Source organism: Baudoinia panamericana (assembly GCF_000338955.1).
Source record: "Baudoinia panamericana UAMH 10762 unplaced genomic scaffold BAUCOscaffold_14, whole genome shotgun sequence".
Lineage (NCBI taxonomy): Eukaryota > Fungi > Ascomycota > Dothideomycetes > Mycosphaerellales > Teratosphaeriaceae > Baudoinia > Baudoinia panamericana.
Window position 1 is genome coordinate 601,510 of NW_006911270.1, and position 15,231 is coordinate 616,740.

General features: G+C 55.3%; 8 protein-coding genes across 8 annotated transcripts; 5 read left to right on the top strand and 3 right to left on the bottom strand.

Annotated features, from left to right (window-relative positions):
• Positions 1–572: 572 nt before the first annotated feature.
• Positions 573–890, bottom strand: BAUCODRAFT_126778 (uncharacterized protein; the record flags this gene model as incomplete). The annotated part of the gene is made up of 1 exon (XM_007683034.1): positions 573–890. The coding sequence occupies one exon, from the start codon at positions 888–890 to the stop codon at positions 573–575; it is 318 nt and encodes a 105-aa protein (XP_007681224.1).
• Positions 891–2,669: 1,779 nt separating this feature from the next.
• On the top strand, positions 2,670–4,245 carry BAUCODRAFT_79376 (uncharacterized protein; the record flags this gene model as incomplete). The annotated part of the gene is made up of 2 exons (XM_007682857.1): positions 2,670–3,535; positions 3,585–4,245. 2 exons carry the CDS (start codon positions 2,670–2,672, stop codon positions 4,243–4,245), a joined length of 1,527 nt encoding a protein of 508 aa, XP_007681047.1.
• A 581-nt stretch (positions 4,246–4,826) lies between these two features.
• Positions 4,827–7,971, top strand: BAUCODRAFT_79521 (uncharacterized protein; the record flags this gene model as incomplete). The annotated part of the gene is made up of 2 exons (XM_007682868.1): positions 4,827–7,768; positions 7,833–7,971. 2 exons carry the CDS (start codon positions 4,827–4,829, stop codon positions 7,969–7,971), a joined length of 3,081 nt encoding a protein of 1,026 aa, XP_007681058.1.
• Positions 7,972–8,576: 605 nt separating this feature from the next.
• On the top strand, positions 8,577–9,524 carry BAUCODRAFT_79025 (uncharacterized protein; the record flags this gene model as incomplete). Its single annotated transcript, XM_007682833.1, has 2 exons — positions 8,577–9,214; positions 9,305–9,524. The coding sequence occupies 2 exons, from the start codon at positions 8,577–8,579 to the stop codon at positions 9,522–9,524; spliced, it is 858 nt and encodes a 285-aa protein (XP_007681023.1).
• A 151-nt stretch (positions 9,525–9,675) lies between these two features.
• BAUCODRAFT_304625 (uncharacterized protein) lies at positions 9,676–10,562 on the bottom strand. The gene has a single exon (XM_007683035.1). The coding sequence runs from the start codon at positions 10,309–10,311 to the stop codon at positions 9,820–9,822; it is 492 nt and encodes a 163-aa protein (XP_007681225.1). The 5' UTR covers positions 10,312–10,562; the 3' UTR covers positions 9,676–9,819.
• Positions 10,563–11,912, top strand: BAUCODRAFT_38936 (uncharacterized protein). The gene is made up of 2 exons (XM_007682728.1): positions 10,563–11,085; positions 11,155–11,912. The coding sequence occupies exons 1-2, from the start codon at positions 10,813–10,815 to the stop codon at positions 11,497–11,499; spliced, it is 618 nt and encodes a 205-aa protein (XP_007680918.1). The 5' UTR covers positions 10,563–10,812; the 3' UTR covers positions 11,500–11,912.
• Positions 11,913–12,678: 766 nt separating this feature from the next.
• Positions 12,679–13,223, top strand: BAUCODRAFT_152169 (uncharacterized protein; the record flags this gene model as incomplete). The annotated part of the gene is made up of 3 exons (XM_007683036.1): positions 12,679–12,811; positions 12,926–13,038; positions 13,122–13,223. 3 exons carry the CDS (start codon positions 12,679–12,681, stop codon positions 13,221–13,223), a joined length of 348 nt encoding a protein of 115 aa, XP_007681226.1.
• Positions 13,224–13,230: 7 nt separating this feature from the next.
• On the bottom strand, positions 13,231–14,735 carry BAUCODRAFT_38938 (uncharacterized protein). Its single transcript, XM_007682729.1, has 2 exons — positions 14,553–14,735; positions 13,231–14,495 (listed from the first exon to the last, which is right to left on the bottom strand). Exons 1-2 carry the CDS (start codon positions 14,665–14,667, stop codon positions 13,567–13,569), a joined length of 1,044 nt encoding a protein of 347 aa, XP_007680919.1. The 5' UTR covers positions 14,668–14,735; the 3' UTR covers positions 13,231–13,566.
• Between the last annotated feature and the right edge of the window lie 496 nt (positions 14,736–15,231).

The window sequence follows — 15,231 nt, forward strand, 5'->3', positions numbered from 1 at the left end:
GCGAGTAGAGGTCACAGGGGCGCTGCGGGTTCATGCCTCGGAAAGACTGCCGCGGTCCACCGAAATGGTATCGTGGTACGGTAAGCAGCCAACTCATCAAAGACCCAGATGGGATCAGGTTTGGTCAAGTGGTCGATCTGGCGCTGCGGCAGTTAAGGACCGAGATGAACACCAGCTTGTCCTGAATGGTGGAAGGAGCGAGCCTTTGACAGAGGCAAAAATAATACAAGAGTAGAAAAATCCTAACCGACGGCAACGGACGCAATTGACCGCTTCTAAATTGCATTGATGTTGATGATACGGTAATGGGCACCAAGAGTCGGCGGGGCCGATCTCCAGCTTGTGCCCTATGGTCCTTCCTGCTCACAAAAGGTCCCGAATGTTTACCGGTGTGACGTGTGTTGCTCCCAGAAGCCGGGCTCAATTTGTCGCAAACCATTAAGGCCGCATTAGCGGCAGTTGCAAACGGATCGCTGGCGTTACACAATGGCGTCCGGGGAGAGCATTTCGTGCAGCTTGAACGCAACTGTATCTGTCTCCCTTTCCACGGCAACGCAGCCTCTCGTGACAGATCACTTTCTTCCCGCAGGTGTTGGGACGGTGGTCTGCGACATGTCCGGGCATGTCAGGTCCGCACGTATTGGCTGCAGGTCGAAGTAACGGCCGACACTTTTCATTGTCGTTCGTTCGAGCGATCTCTCACATGGAAGTGACATGACTCCGATGCATATGCCAGCCGGTATTGACCCGGCAACCAGGACGGCTCCACCTGGTGCATTTGAAGCGCCGTGCAGGTACCATCCTGGCGCCGCCTGTGGTTCCGTACCAGCGGTGACACATGCAGCCATGCGCCTCCGCAAACCTCTCAAACAACCGTGAAACAATGGCATTGCTCATTATTACGAACAACGTCGCAATATTGCGCTTTCCGGTGCGTTGCAAGCCGCACGTTGCTCCTGCCGTATGTAGGAAACCGTGCTCGGCTGCCATCGCTTACGAAGCACATGACGACGGTACGCTGGCTAAGGAAGATCGTGCGGTTAATATTTCTGCCAACGCATGTGAACAGAGTCTCAGCTCAGGGAAAGTAGTCGTCGCGTTAATGCGTGGGTGTTCTCGACCAGTCTTACACGCGTGTATCTGTGTATCTGCAGGGCAGCCGAGCCGCAGCTACGCGTGGGCGTCGACAGTACTGAGCTGAACATTCGCTTAAGAACGGAGGCTTGCGCAGAGGTCATACGATGTATTGCAAAAACTTCTCAGCCATCATGGTCGTGGTGCGTTTCAGACCACATTCACCGGATACACGTCTAACCATTCCTGTTATCCATTGTAACCGTCCTGACAGCCGCCAAGCTCCACAAGTTTGTGTAACCTGCCCGTTTGTCGAAGGTTCCTTGCACATGACCCCGGTAAGGTGCGATGTTCCCAGCGGCTCGTATAAGCAAACGATGCATCAGACAGCAAGCGACCGAATGCACACCATAACGTGAACATCAAAGAGTACGCACTCACGGTAGCGACGAGCGACCCGTCCGCGAAGCCTCTCACCCCTCGAGTTAGCATGTGAAGGGCTTTTGTACCTAGTCACTGCTCAGCTTTCAGCATCAACGCTTACAGGTGCTGGTGTGAACGAACCTCTACTTTGCAGGCCAACCGTCACAATGTCTACCCAAAATCCAACCGCGCTCCCACCACCATTTCTGCCGCCCAGAAGGCCGTCATCCATGCCTGACTTGCAAAATGGTATCGACGAACTCCCACCGGCTTACCTACCGCCTCGGAAGCCGAAGTTCGCCCGTGAAAGGCAGGCACCGCATCTGGTGCGCCGGAGCAACGTCGAAAGACGGACAGCTTTCAGCTGGCCGTCATCCGTCTCCACCGACAGGAGCCGTGCTGTCGCGACTGTCTCGTCAGACCTCGGTCATGCTGAGTCTCAACCAGGCTCAGCTCTGAGAAGTCAGCAGCTGTATGGTACTTCACCCGCCCAGGCGCAACGCCCAAGGCTGCAAGCTCTGCGTGCTGGGCAGGACTCAGAGAGAAATGCTTTGCCAGCAAGTCTGAGGAAGCCTCGGAACCTGCGCCACTCATCTCTTCGTAGCGAGCATAGCCTTCGGCGCGACAGTACAGACGCCGGTACAGATGTGTTTGTTCATCCTTCCCTACGGCCGTCACCTTGGTCAGAACCTCTCCTTCGAACACACCTTGACCGCCCATTCAGCCATCCTTCCTGGAGCAGAAAGGCGGCCAGCACTGAGGCTTTGGGTGACGGATACGCTGCGTTTGATGGTGCCGGGGATCCTTGGGCGCCTGCCGCACTGCCACCACCCAGTCCAGTAGCCCGTCCGCGCCAGCCAAAACCACGGGCATCACTGCACAGACTGTCGAGTCTTGACAGAGTTATCATGTACCGAGAAGAAGTGGCTCAATGGCAGCGCGATTCGTCACAAGACCAGATTGACAAGTTCGCCTCCGATCTTGCCAATCTGAGGGAGCACGAGCCGGCCGCTGCCACTGATAGAGATTTGCCAGATTTTGTGCTCATGGACGAAAAGACATCGGGACGGCCAAGTGGCCGAGACTCGCCCTGCGGAAGTCACCTATGGCTGCGTGACAAGCACCACTTCCGCACTCCACTCCACGAGGTTGGCTTCTGCTTTACGATTGCCATGACACAATTCCTGGCTGAGTATCTGATATCTGGGTTCGCCATAGCGTTGCCGAAGCTGACGCTCCGAGTTGACTCCACAATGCTCGGACCTGGCACCCTCGGCCTGTTTTGGCCCGCAACCCTGCTAACCCTCGTCCTCAGTGCTGCTCTGCTAATATTTGCGCGCGTTGCTGACATACGTGGCGGCTATGGCATCTTCGTGCTCGGCCTTCTCTGGCTCAGTATCTGGACGCTGCTGCCTGGGTTCTTCGAGAATCTAGTTGTATTGGACGTGGCAAGAGCCATGCAAGGCCTGGCGATTGCTGCGTTCATGCCTTCGACTTTCGTCATGGTCTCATCCTTCTACCACGACGGACCGCGGAAGAACTTTGTGCTTGGCTTGTATTCCGGCTGCGCACCCCTGGGCTTTTGCGTCGGCTTCTTCATCTCGAGCGCTTGCCCTGATGGAAAGCCTCAGTGGTACCTGTGGACCGCCTCAATCATGGCGTTCGTTACCGCGATCACTGCCTACCTGACCATTCCGCATGACTGGACGGACAGAAAACAGCTGGGCTTGAAGATGGACTGGGTAGGTGCCATCCTTATCACATCAGGCCTCATACTTCTGAACTACGCTTTGGCGTACGAGCCTTCAGCGAACCTTTCCGACAAGGCAAGAGAGGGGTTCAGCTACCCGGAAGTTTACGTACCGTTTGCTGTCGCTCTGGTATTGTTGCTTGCGGCAGTCTGGTGGGAAGGCTGGATGGCAGTATGCCCGATTCTGCCCTTCGACTTCTTCCGTACGAAAGGCGTGCTGGCATTTAGCCTTGCCGGACTCTGCTTCTACGGCGCATATGGTGTCTGGCTGTACGAATCTGCACAATAGTAAGCAAGCTTCGAAGCGAACTCATTGTCTTTACTGACTGTTTGGCAGTTTCGCAAGCGACACTGGAGTGACATCGTCCGTGGACGGCTTGCAAGGCACCCGACTTGCATTGTGGTACGTGCCTACTGCCATTGGCGGGCTCGTCCTGTGTGTTTTAGGTGGCGGCTTGATGCACATCATCCCGTTTATGGTGCTCCTGCTCATATCAGCAATCGCTTGGGTGGTCGCACCGCTGTTACTGGCAGTTTGCCCAACACCGCTGAACTACTGGGCAACCGTACTGCCATCCATGCTTTGCGCCACGATTGGCATCGATCTGACTTACACACTGACGCTAGTTTACTTCTCGTCAGCTCAACCAAAGAGGTACCAAGGTCTGTGTGGAGCGGTGTGCTCCATTCTCATCAATCTCGGCATGTCGTTCTCACTACCTCTGTCAGAGATTGTGGAGACGAAAGCGTTGAGCTCCGCCGGCTGCAGCGGCGTCGACGTCAGTGGCTATGAACAGTGCATCAACAGTGCCACGAATTGGAGCTATCGGACGATGTTTATGTATGCAGCTGCGTCTGCTGGGCTTGGACTGGTCATCTGCGTCCTCTTCGTCCGGTTTCCGCAAAGGGCGGCGACCGAGAAGTCGAGGGATGAAGAAAGGCCCAGAGACACATTGTCCAAAGCGTCGTCGCTGGTTGAAGATCGTGGCATGATATGAGGTGGGGCCTGCAGGGGGAGCAGTATGAATGTATATACTGCCCTTGAACAAAGGTTTCCTTAGTGGACAAGCAAAGCAACTGAATATACCCGGTTCCCTCACTAGCAGATGATCTACACGGAGGTCCATTCCCTACGTGATGTGGGCTAAACTTCCATCTGATATTCTGACGAGTTGACATATTACTGGGCTGTACACTGTTGAAAGGAGCTGTCGCCCGATCTCAACTCCTGACTCGTGTCAATTCACCGCCTGAGGCTTGAAGGCAGCAGATCGTCATAGCTCTTTTATGGTGGCTCAGAACGCGTTTGGCCTCTCACATCAAACGCTCGCCTTTCGCTTACAAACACCTGAAACGTAATCTTTGATCAGCCAACTTGCATTGCAGCGTTCAGTCTCGATCGACACCTTGTCACTTCATCCACAGGCTTTTTCTCTACGATCACCCACACAGCCAGCAATTTGCAGTCAAACTGGGTAAACGACGTCTCTCCGGAGAGGAGGCAGTGGCCAGAGACAGTCCGTCGAAGCGAATCATGACCACAGCCGCCACAAATGGCGGCCCACCCGCCAACGGCAAGATGGACGTGGATGAGCTCAAGAGCATCCAGACCCAGGCCGCCGGCAACGGCGAGATCGACGAGAGTCTCTACTCGCGCCAGCTGTACGTTCTTGGTCATGAAGCCATGAAGCGTATGGGCAGCTCGCATGTATTAGTCTGCGGCATGAGGGGTCTAGGTGTCGAGATAGCAAAGAATATCGCGCTGGCAGGCGTAAAGAGTCTCACACTCTACGATCCAAAGCCCGCACGGATAGAAGACTTGAGCTCGCAGTTCTTCCTGCATCCTGAGGATGTTGGCAAGCCGAGAGCGCAGGTGACGGCACCAAGAGTTTCAGAGCTGAACCCGTACACTCCGACTGGCGTGCATGAGGCAGAGAACTTGACTGCAGACCTGAGTCAGTTGAAGAAATACCAGGTTGTGGTGCTTACGGACACGCCGCTAGAAGAGCAGAAGACAATTGCAGAGTTCTGTCATGAAAACGGCATCTACGTCGTCATCACAGATACGTTTGGTCTGTTCGGCTACATCTTCACAGACTTTGGCAAGAACTTCGCCGTTGGTGATCCGACTGGCGAGAATCCGCTCAGCGGCATCGTGGCTGGCATCGACAACGAAGGTATGGTGTCAGCGCTGGACGAGACGCGGCACGGTCTTGAAGACGGCGACTATGTAACCTTCTCGGAGGTGGAGGGCATGGAGAAGTTGAACGATGGCACACCACGCAAGATCAAGGTTACTGGCCCGTACACCTTCTCCATCGGGGATGTCTCGGGTCTGGGCGAGTATAAGCGCGGTGGGCTGTACACGCAGGTCAAGATGCCGAAGATTCTGGACTTTGAGCCGCTATCTGTTCAGCTGAAGAAGCCTGACCTTATGATGTCCGACTTTGCCAAGTTTGACCGACCGGGACAACTGCATGCCGGTGTTCAGGCGCTTCATGCTTTCGCAGAGAAGCATGGACACTTGCCACGGCCACACAGTGAGCAAGACGCAACTGAGGTGTTGCAGTCCGCCAAGGAAATCGCTGGCACGTTGGAGGAGAAGCCGGAGCTTGATGAGAAGATCATCAAAGAGCTGTCATATCAAGCTCGTGGTGATCTTTGTCCCATGGCAGCCTTCTTCGGTGGCTTGGCGGCGCAGGAGGTACTCAAATCCGTGTCCGGCAAATTCCATCCCATCAAGCAGTGGATGTACTTTGACTCACTGGAGTCGCTCCCGACATCGACGCCAAGGAGTGAGGAGGAATGCAAACCAATCGGCTCACGCTACGACGGACAGATAGCGGTGTTTGGCAAGTCATACCAGGAGAAGCTCGGCAACGTTAGGCAATTCCTTGTGGGTGCCGGCGCCATTGGATGTGAGATGCTGAAGAACTGGGCCATGATTGGGCTTGCTGCTGGGCCCAAGGGCAGACTCACTGTCACCGACATGGACCAGATTGAAAGGAGCAACCTGAACCGTCAGTTCCTCTTCCGCCCGAAGGACGTCGGCAAGCTTAAGAGCGAGTGTGCAGCGGAAGCGGTGCAGGCTATGAATCCGGACCTGAAAGGCAAGATCAACATGCTCAAAGACCGGGTTGGGCAGGATACTGAGCACGTCTTCAACGAGGAGTTCTGGGAAGATCTCGATGGGGTGACGAACGCGCTAGACAACGTCGATGCGCGAACGTACGTTGACAGGCGTTGTGTCTTCTTCCACAAGCCGCTGCTCGACAGTGGTACGCTCGGCACCAAGGGCAACACGCAGGTCGTGCTGCCAAGGCAGACGGAATCATATTCAAGCTCGCAGGACCCACCAGAACAATCCTTCCCAATGTGCACACTCCGCTCATTCCCGAACCGGATCGAGCATACTATCGCATGGGCGAAAGATCTCTTCCACACCTACTTTGTTGGTCCGGCGGAGGTAGTGAATATGTACTTAACGCAGAAAGACTACCTCAGCTCCGCGCTCAAGCAGTCTGGCAGCGAGAAGCAAACGCTTGAGACGCTTCGCGACTCACTGCAGACAGGTAAGCCGCAGAGCTTTGACGACTGCGTTGAGTGGGCGCGTATGCAGTTCGAGAAGCAGTACAACAACGCCATCCAGCAACTACTGTACAACTTTCCGAAAGACTCGAAGACGTCCTCAGGGCAGCCTTTCTGGTCAGGCCCCAAGCGTGCACCCGACCCGCTCAAGTTCGACCCGGAAAGCGATACCCACTTCACTTTCGTCATCGCTGCTGCTAACTTGCACGCTTTCAACTATCACATCAAGCCCAAGAACGACCGAAACTACATCCTTAGTGTGCTAGATCGCATGATGGTTCCGGAGTTCAAGCCAGACCCTGGTGTCAAGATCCAGGCAGATGACAAAGAGCCCGACCCCAACGCTGGCAATGGCGCCATGGACGACAATGAGGCGCTTGAGATTATCGCGAAGGGCTTGCCGCAGCCAAAGACGCTGGGTGACTTCCGCATGGAGCCCGTCGAGTTCGAGAAAGATGACGATACCAACTTCCACATCGACTTCATCACCGCCGCATCCAACCTCCGAGCGGAGAACTACAAGATCGCCACGGCTGACCGGCACAAGACGAAGTTCATCGCAGGCAAGATTATCCCAGCCATCGCCACCACGACCGCGCTCGTCACTGGCCTCGTTGTGCTCGAGCTGTACAAGATCATTGACGGCAAGGACGACATCGAGCAGTACAAAAACGGCTTCGTTAACCTGGCGCTTCCGTTCTTTGGCTTCAGCGAGCCGATTGCCAGCCCGAAGGGCAAGTACATGGGACCGAACGGCGAGGTCACGATTGACAAGCTGTGGGACCGCTTCGAGAGTGAGGATGTGCCATTGTCACAATTCTTGGAGGACTTCAAGAAGAAGGGTTTGACGATCAGTATGATCTCGAGTGGCGTGAGTTTGTTGTATGCGAGCTTCTATCCGCAAAGCAAGGTTAAGGATCGGTTGCCGATGACGTAAGTAATGCATGCCTCGAGACCGATGCGCCAGGCCAGTGTGCTAACTCTATGTTTCAAACAGAATGTCCGAGCTCGTGGAGCACATCAGCAAGAAGCCCATTCCGGAGCATCAGAAGAACGTAATCTTCGAGATTACGGCGGAAGACGAGACGGAGGAGGATGTCGAGATTCCGTACGTCATGGTCAAGTTGCGGAGGTAGATGTCATGAGTTGGTCGGGATTCTGAGCGTTCACGGAGACTGCATATCAGTGGCGTCGTTGGCAAAGTTCGGGAACGGCTGCAGGCTGGCGCAGGTGGGCCGTATATCCTAGCGGGCACAGTTTGAGCGCTGCGGCTACATTTGGATGTAGATACCTCTCGTCACTCTGGCCACGCAGGTAGAATAAGGCAAAGGCACAATATGTTAAGACATGAGATATAGTGTCGTCCTCAACTCTCAGATGCTTTTCATGTGCGAGGGTGACTGCGGGAAAGTGCGGCTGGTTGCCTGACCACTTCGATCTCGAAATTTGGGCAACCTTACCGTCTCACACATTCGAGCATCGAAGATAAAAGTACAGTAGATGCTCCCTGGTGAGCGACCTCCACGTCCTTCAAGACGTGTTGTGAATCTATGCGAAATAAGACCGCTGTGAACATGATTGTGTGGCCTCGCCGCTTCCCATCGATGATGTAGACAGACGAGTCACCTGGACAGAACCAAGATGACCAAAAACTGAGTATGGAGACGGCGAAACGGCAATTAGGACGCGAACGGACGAAATCAGTTCTACACGGTTGCGATTGGTATACATCGATGTAAACATGGCAGCCAACTACTGGGACTCCACCCAGGCCAAATACTGGACCTTCACGAAACCCGAACTCTCCGAACTCCGGCACCAACTCACGCAGCACCACCAACCCACCGTCTCCAAATTCCACCTCCCCGACCGACGCCACCTGAGCATCTACATGCAAACGAACCTCATCAAGCTCGCGCGCCGCCTCAACCTCCGCCAACAAGCCCTCGCCACCGCCCAAATCTACATCAAACGCTTCTACCTGCGCGTGGAAATCCGCAGGACGAACCCTTACCTCATCATGGCCACGGCCATCTACCTCGCGTGCAAGATGGAGGAGACGCCGCAGCACATCCGCCTCATGCTGGGCGAGGCGGCGCGGCAGTGGCCCGAGCTCGGGGTGACGGAGACGAGTAAGATTGGGGAGTGCGAGTTCGCCGTGATTTCCACGCTGCAGAGTCGGCTGATCTGCCATCATCCGTATCGGGCGCTGGGGGAGTTGCAGGGGACGTTTGGGTTGGGGACGGAGGAGGGCACGTTGGCGCATAATATTGTCAATGATTGCTTTAATACTGATTTGCCGCTGCTGTATGCGCCGCACGTGATTGCGATCACGGCGATGTTTTTGGCGGTTGTGTTGAGGCCGGCGGGACAGATGGGGTTGCAGGCGCATGCGGTTGCGGCAGCGGCGGCGGCGGCGAATTCGCCGACGTTGACGAGTCCTACGACGGCGATGGGCGGGGCGTTGAGTGGGAGTGCGGCGCAGAGTGCGCTGGCGGGGTTTGCGGGCTTGAAGCAGGCGGGACCGAAGTTGGGGAAGATGGTGGATTGGTTGGCGGAGAGTGAGGTGGATATGGAGGCGGTGATTGATGCGACGCAGGAGATGGTGAGTTTGTATGAGTGCTGGGAGGGGTATAGTGAGCGGGCGTGTAAGGAGGCAATTACGAAGTTCATGCGGGAGGGTAAGTGAGTGCATCAATGGAGACTGATGTACGGTGTCATTGGACGAATACCATGTACCTCTGGTGCAGTAAATGCTGAAGGGTACCTATTCGTTGTGGTGACAGCGCCATCGTCGTCCTACCTGCCTCAACACATATTGAGCTGTCGAGGGCTACAGAGGAGTAGTGTTCGGGCCTGACCTGCAGCGAGCATAGAAGCATGAGCTGTGTCAATCTGCAGGTACAACACAGCCTCCAATTGGTGCGCATTGGTTAGAGTCGCGATGACGGAAAGGCTGCTTACGGTGTGTCCGCAGCAGCGCGCTAGTGTGGGCGCAAAGGCCGTGAGCACTCTGTTTCTCCACGTCTGAGCTGCAGAGAACGCGGAGCTGTGCGAAGACATGAGGAAGAGAAATGATTGGCATGGTCTGGAGCAGAGCGAGCGTCAACGAGGAACATGACCTCCCCGGCGTGCATGGACGGCGGAGAGAGCGCTCGCGCCAGCGACGGGGAGCGGTGAGGAGGGTGAAGGCTGGAGCGAGCGACTACGGTAGCGCCATGGAACGGGTCTAAGCGTTGGCGGCTTCGCTGACCTGTCGGATGGAATGACCTCGATGTTTCGGAGGCGGCAAGGTGCAGTCTGCCGAAAGCCGGAGCACGAACGTGTCTCACCATGGAGATGGGCGAAACAATGGAAGGAAGACACGGTAAAGAGAGTAGATTGATCTTTAACGGTATAGAAAGGTCTGGACATGCGTTGTTATTGTTGGGGTGGAGCGCTGCGCCTGCGATAGCCACAGCGGTTTGGTGTGGCATGGGGCCCTAATTTTGCGATCGCGCAAAGACGATCAGGCCCGAAAGCGGCGCTAGTCTCGCCCATGTGACGCTAGAGAGGCACGCAAGCTGCTTTCGCCGGAACCGCTGGCGATCCGTGCACGCTGCCCTGCCGTGTCACCGTGTGCCCGCAGTCTTGCCTGGGTCCGTGGGTGCCGGTGGTGTCAGGCCTGTCTCTCTTGCCTCCCGTTTCCTTCCACCTGCCCTGCCTCGACTGACGATCCACCCTTCTCTACACCCATCATCCACCTCACACCACTCTTCATCCAGCCCGACACCGTTACCACACCATCGAAGAATATTCCACTCGCCTCTGCCATTATTCACCCATCTCTCACGCCGTCGCACCGCTCTCGCTACGTTGCCGCACCCACCGTTAGCGCAAGGGATTAGCCGGGCTTTGTTTATGATCCCTATCGAACCAACGATCTCATAGCGAACAACCCTACGAGTCATCATTCACCACACACCCATCTCATCATCATGGCAAGCCACTACTATGCCGCACCGCACTACCTCCCGAACCCAACATCGTTGCACAACAACCATGGCGGCCACCACGGGCGAAGCCGGCGGGGTCCGAGAGTCAGCTCGCAGAATGCGCATCGGCAATACAAGCCTCACAGGAGTCCCAAGGAGGTCCAGGAGACGACGCCAGCGTACAACGAGTATCTGCAGCGGTTAGAGGCGGCGAGGAGTTTCGAGTTTGATGACGACGAGCTATTCTGCCCCTTCCACCTATTGACCGAGGATGATGTATGTCTTATCAATACCCTTGCTGCATCATCAATGCGGTTCGACCGGCATGCTGACCTCAAGCTACAGCTACACTCCATCCACTCCGCATCATCCTCCGACCGCGGCTCGCTCTCTTCCGGCTCACCCGACAACTCTCCTCTGCAGACTCAGGTGCAGCCAACACAAACCCCTTCCTTCCTTCTCTCCAGCGCACCTAATACGTTCAACCCTGCGCCAACCTCCAACGCAGGCTACCAGCAGCACACATCTGCCCACCAACACGGGCAGATGAAGCTCCACCAGCCGCTAGCGCAGCGCACGCGAAACGCCATCCCCATCGTGGACCCGTCCACCCGGTCCATCGCGAGCCCACCGCTCTCCGTCTCGCCAGCACGGCAGATGCAGCAGCAGTACATGCCGCGACGCTGGTAGACTCCGCGCATGCGACATGTACTGCTGATGTAACTGCTGCAGCGTTCTGCGGTCGTCGGGGCGGGCGAGGCTCTCGGATCCACATACAATCATCAGCCGCCTAATGAGCGACAGGCGACTGCTGATTATCGATACCCCCCTCTCTCGGCACTCTGAATGAGCCCATACTTTTGTACAAATTATCATGACTTCATTCTTCGACATGGCCTTCGCGCACCTTGGATGACCGGCGTTGCAGCACAGCATTACGAAAGCGGATACAATCAAGCGATACACAAAACGGCATAACGGCATGGTTCTTCTCTCTTACGGTTTGACTACTACTACTACTACTACTACTACTACTACTACTACTACTACTATCGCTTCTTGTATGGTGTCGGTCTGGAGTTTGGTCATTGTTCCGGCCGGGGTTTCGGCCCTGGCCTCGTCACGAAGCGAAAACGGAATACAGCAAGACTTTTCCGCAGCGGGATGCGCTCGCTACGCTTATGGCAGTCAATGGGCATGGTATGTGTTTGGGCGGGGGTGCAAGGTGATTGCCTCTTTGACGTAGCGTGGTCACGAAGCGGCGGTTGTTTCGGTGCAACGTTGGCGGGTGCGCGGTATACCATGTGCTTGCGAATGTATTGGGTTTTTGATGGCTCTAGGCTCTTGGGGGGAAATGGGATGGCTCTTTTTGCATTGTATCGGCCTAGTGGCAATATGAGTAGACATGAGTAAGCACGTCGCTCAGTTGATGCAACTTCCGCCGTTCTTCCACCCTGTAAACCACGTGTCTGCTGTCTGCTACGCTGTCGTTTTTCCAATGACTGTTGCTAGCCACCACTGTTATTCTGCTTTGCATATCTGTAGTAGTTGTGCTGCAAGTTGCCGCATTGAGCACAGCCCGGGCCATTCCATTCCAGCGTACCCAGCTCCGGTAACTGTGACGTAGGTGATGCCTCAGGGGATAGCGCAAGCGAGCTGTGCCAGACGTGCCGAGGACCGTCGATCGTGGGCTCGCAGGGTGGACTCCAATCTGGAACAAAGCAAACTTTCGATACTTTGCACACACAACACTTCCGCACCATTGGCTCTAGGAGACAGCAGGAGCTCAGGATTGAAGTACTGGGTATTTGCGAGTCACGACCCAAAGTACCTGGCTTTGTTGATTTGTGAAACCTTTTTGCGAAAGCCATGTCGGCCCTACGGATGAGCTTCGCTCGTACCCGAGCGCCCTTTGTTCGAAGCATTGGCGCTGGCGCCGGCGCCACGACGAGGTCGTTCCAGAGTTGTCGCGTGTTGGCTGCTGGGAAGGAGACTACGTTGCGTAGGTCACATTCCCACCAAACCTCCATCGCACGAATGAGCTTCCGCAGCTAGTGGTTCTTGGTGAGCGGAGTGTTTCAATAACTCGTTGGCTGACCTGATGTTCGGTGGATAGACAACGAAGGGCGTGCCGAGGAAGCGGAGGAGGAGAAGCAGAAGCAGTTGCAGAAGCAGAGGGAGGGCAAGGGACACTGGCATGAGAGCTTGGCGAGTGATAGTGAGAGTATTGTACGCTTCTCTCCACTTCCCACTCCGAAACGGTGCATGAGCGGGACTCGTAGGTTGTGAACGAGCTAACTTGCGGGATGTAGATCAAGGCGGACCGTAACGATATCAGCGGCAAGGATAGCATTGAGCAGCTCCAAAAGGAAACGGTCAAGTTGGCGGAGAAGGAGAGGAGCGAGTCAAAGTGAGGGCTTGCGGTGGTTGAGCTTGGGAAGAGCAGTCGTGCGGGTCAGATGAAGGTGTGATGACGGGGCTCTGGTGTACGGGCTTGGAGTGTGTATATATTGTGAACATCTGAATCCTTATCATTTGTCGTGCCATCAGCCTCCGCGCACCGTTGCGGAGTGCTTTCCAAGGCGCTACGATAGCTACGGGCTCCCAATCGAGCATGGGAATAAGGTAAGTGACTGTCATGTTTGGTGCATGTCCTACTCACTCACTCGGACTGAAGCGAACTCATCTTGCCGTAGCTCTTCTCTAAAGATCTATGGTGCTTCTGCTAAATGATACGCCAACTAGCGCAATAAAAGCTCAATCGATGCTAATGCATAACTTTCCGAAGTGCTTCTGATCCCACATGTACTGGTACGCCTCACGCACCTCTTCCAGCTTGAACACCTTCTCGTCGACAAGCGGCTTGATGTTGTTCGCCTCGATCGCACGGTTCATCTCCTCGAACTGCATGCGCGAGCCCACAAGCACACCCCGGACTGTGCAGATGTTGTTCAAGCAGTCCAAGAAGGTTGGCTGCTGCTCGCCCTTCACTCCACCCAAGAAGCCAATGATGGAGATGACACCGTCGATCGCAATGGCTTTCAGCGACTGCTTCATAGTAGTCGGACCGCCCACTTCAATGACATGCTGTACGCCGCGGCCGCCCGTCAGCTTCTTCGCAGTCTCGCCCCAGTTAGCATCCTCCTTGTAGTTGAGAACGTGGTCAGCGCCAAGCTGCTTCAGCTTGTCACCCTTCTCCTTCGACGACGTAGTCGCAATGACCTTAGCGCCAGCTGCTTTCGCAAACTGCACACCGAAGATGCTTACACCACCAGTACCTTGAGTGAGCACCCAGTCGCCGGGCATAAGCTTGCGTCCCTCGAGGCCGTAGAGGGCATTCCACGCCGTCAGGCCAGCACAGCACAGTGTCGCTCCTTCGAGGTAGTTGAGGTTACTTGGCATGTGGACCAATCCTTGCTCGTCGAAGGCGCCGTACTGGCGTAAGCCACCATCGACTGTACCGCCGACACCCGTGGCGATGGAGTAACCGTCTAAGCTGCCGGCAATGTGCGCTTGGTTGAAGAGGGTCAGGACTTTGTCGCCCTTCTTGAAGCGGTGCACATGCTTGCCCACTTCCTCTACCTCGCCTGCGCAATCGGAGGCGGGTACGATGCCGTCCTTTTGGGGGAAGGGATACTTGCCCTTGGCGATGATGAGATCGCGGTAGTTGAGGGATGAGCCACGCACTTGTCAAGGTGACATCAGTATTGGCTGGCTAGAAGTCAAGAAAGCCTCTAACTTACGACGAACGAGAACATCCTTGTCACCTAGCTGAGGGATAGGAGCTTGCTCGTCGAGCTTCAGATCATCGAAACCGCTCTTCCCGGCTACCGTCCACTGCTTCTGTGTCTTCGCCATGTTCTGATATGAGTGAAGTGAAAAAGGGAGTCGAGTAGCAGTTGATCGAAGGAAGCGCTATAAGAGAGTGTTATATGTTATGGAATGCTCCTACCTTTAATACTTATAGTGAGCCTGCGAGCCGGACATAGCTCCGGACAGAGTGGGTCAGAGGCCAGGTAGACCAATGTCTCGAGCGAAGCATTAATGTGATTACACAGCAAGCGTAGAATTTGCACGGGTTCATCCAGGTCGCTTCGAACCATGACGACAAGTGAAGCTTCCAGTTAGGTGAAGTTCGACAAGCGAGGTCCATCTTCCACCGAGCCATCTCCGGACGCTTGACCCGACTGGGACAAAATGGCCGACAGTATGATTCCTCGGTCACTTCACGCGTTCTTCACGCCATCGATTTGTAGGGTATTAGTATTCTCCAACAACGTTGGGTGTGAATGCCATAACCTTCAGCATCCGCCTGGACCGCTTGTGCTACACTACAGGTGGTGCGACCATGGTTCAGACGTACGCTCAGGCTCCTGATGCTGGAAGCCCAGCAGTGAGGAAAGTTTCTTCTTAACTGGCCAA

Coding starts and splice junctions, on each gene's coding strand:
- BAUCODRAFT_38938 (XM_007682729.1), bottom strand. CDS start 14,667: ATGGCGAAGACACAGAAGCAGTGGACGGTAGCCGGGAAGAGCGGTTTC. Junction 14,496..14,552: donor CAAGGATGTTCTCGTTCGTC/GTAAGTTAGAGG, acceptor CACCTTGACAAG/TGCGTGGCTCATCCCTCAAC.
- BAUCODRAFT_304625 (XM_007683035.1), bottom strand. CDS start 10,311: ATGCCACACCAAACCGCTGTGGCTATCGCAGGCGCAGCGCTCCACCCC.
- BAUCODRAFT_38936 (XM_007682728.1), top strand. CDS start 10,813: ATGGCAAGCCACTACTATGCCGCACCGCACTACCTCCCGAACCCAACA. Junction 11,086..11,154: donor ACCTATTGACCGAGGATGAT/GTATGTCTTATC, acceptor CTCAAGCTACAG/CTACACTCCATCCACTCCGC.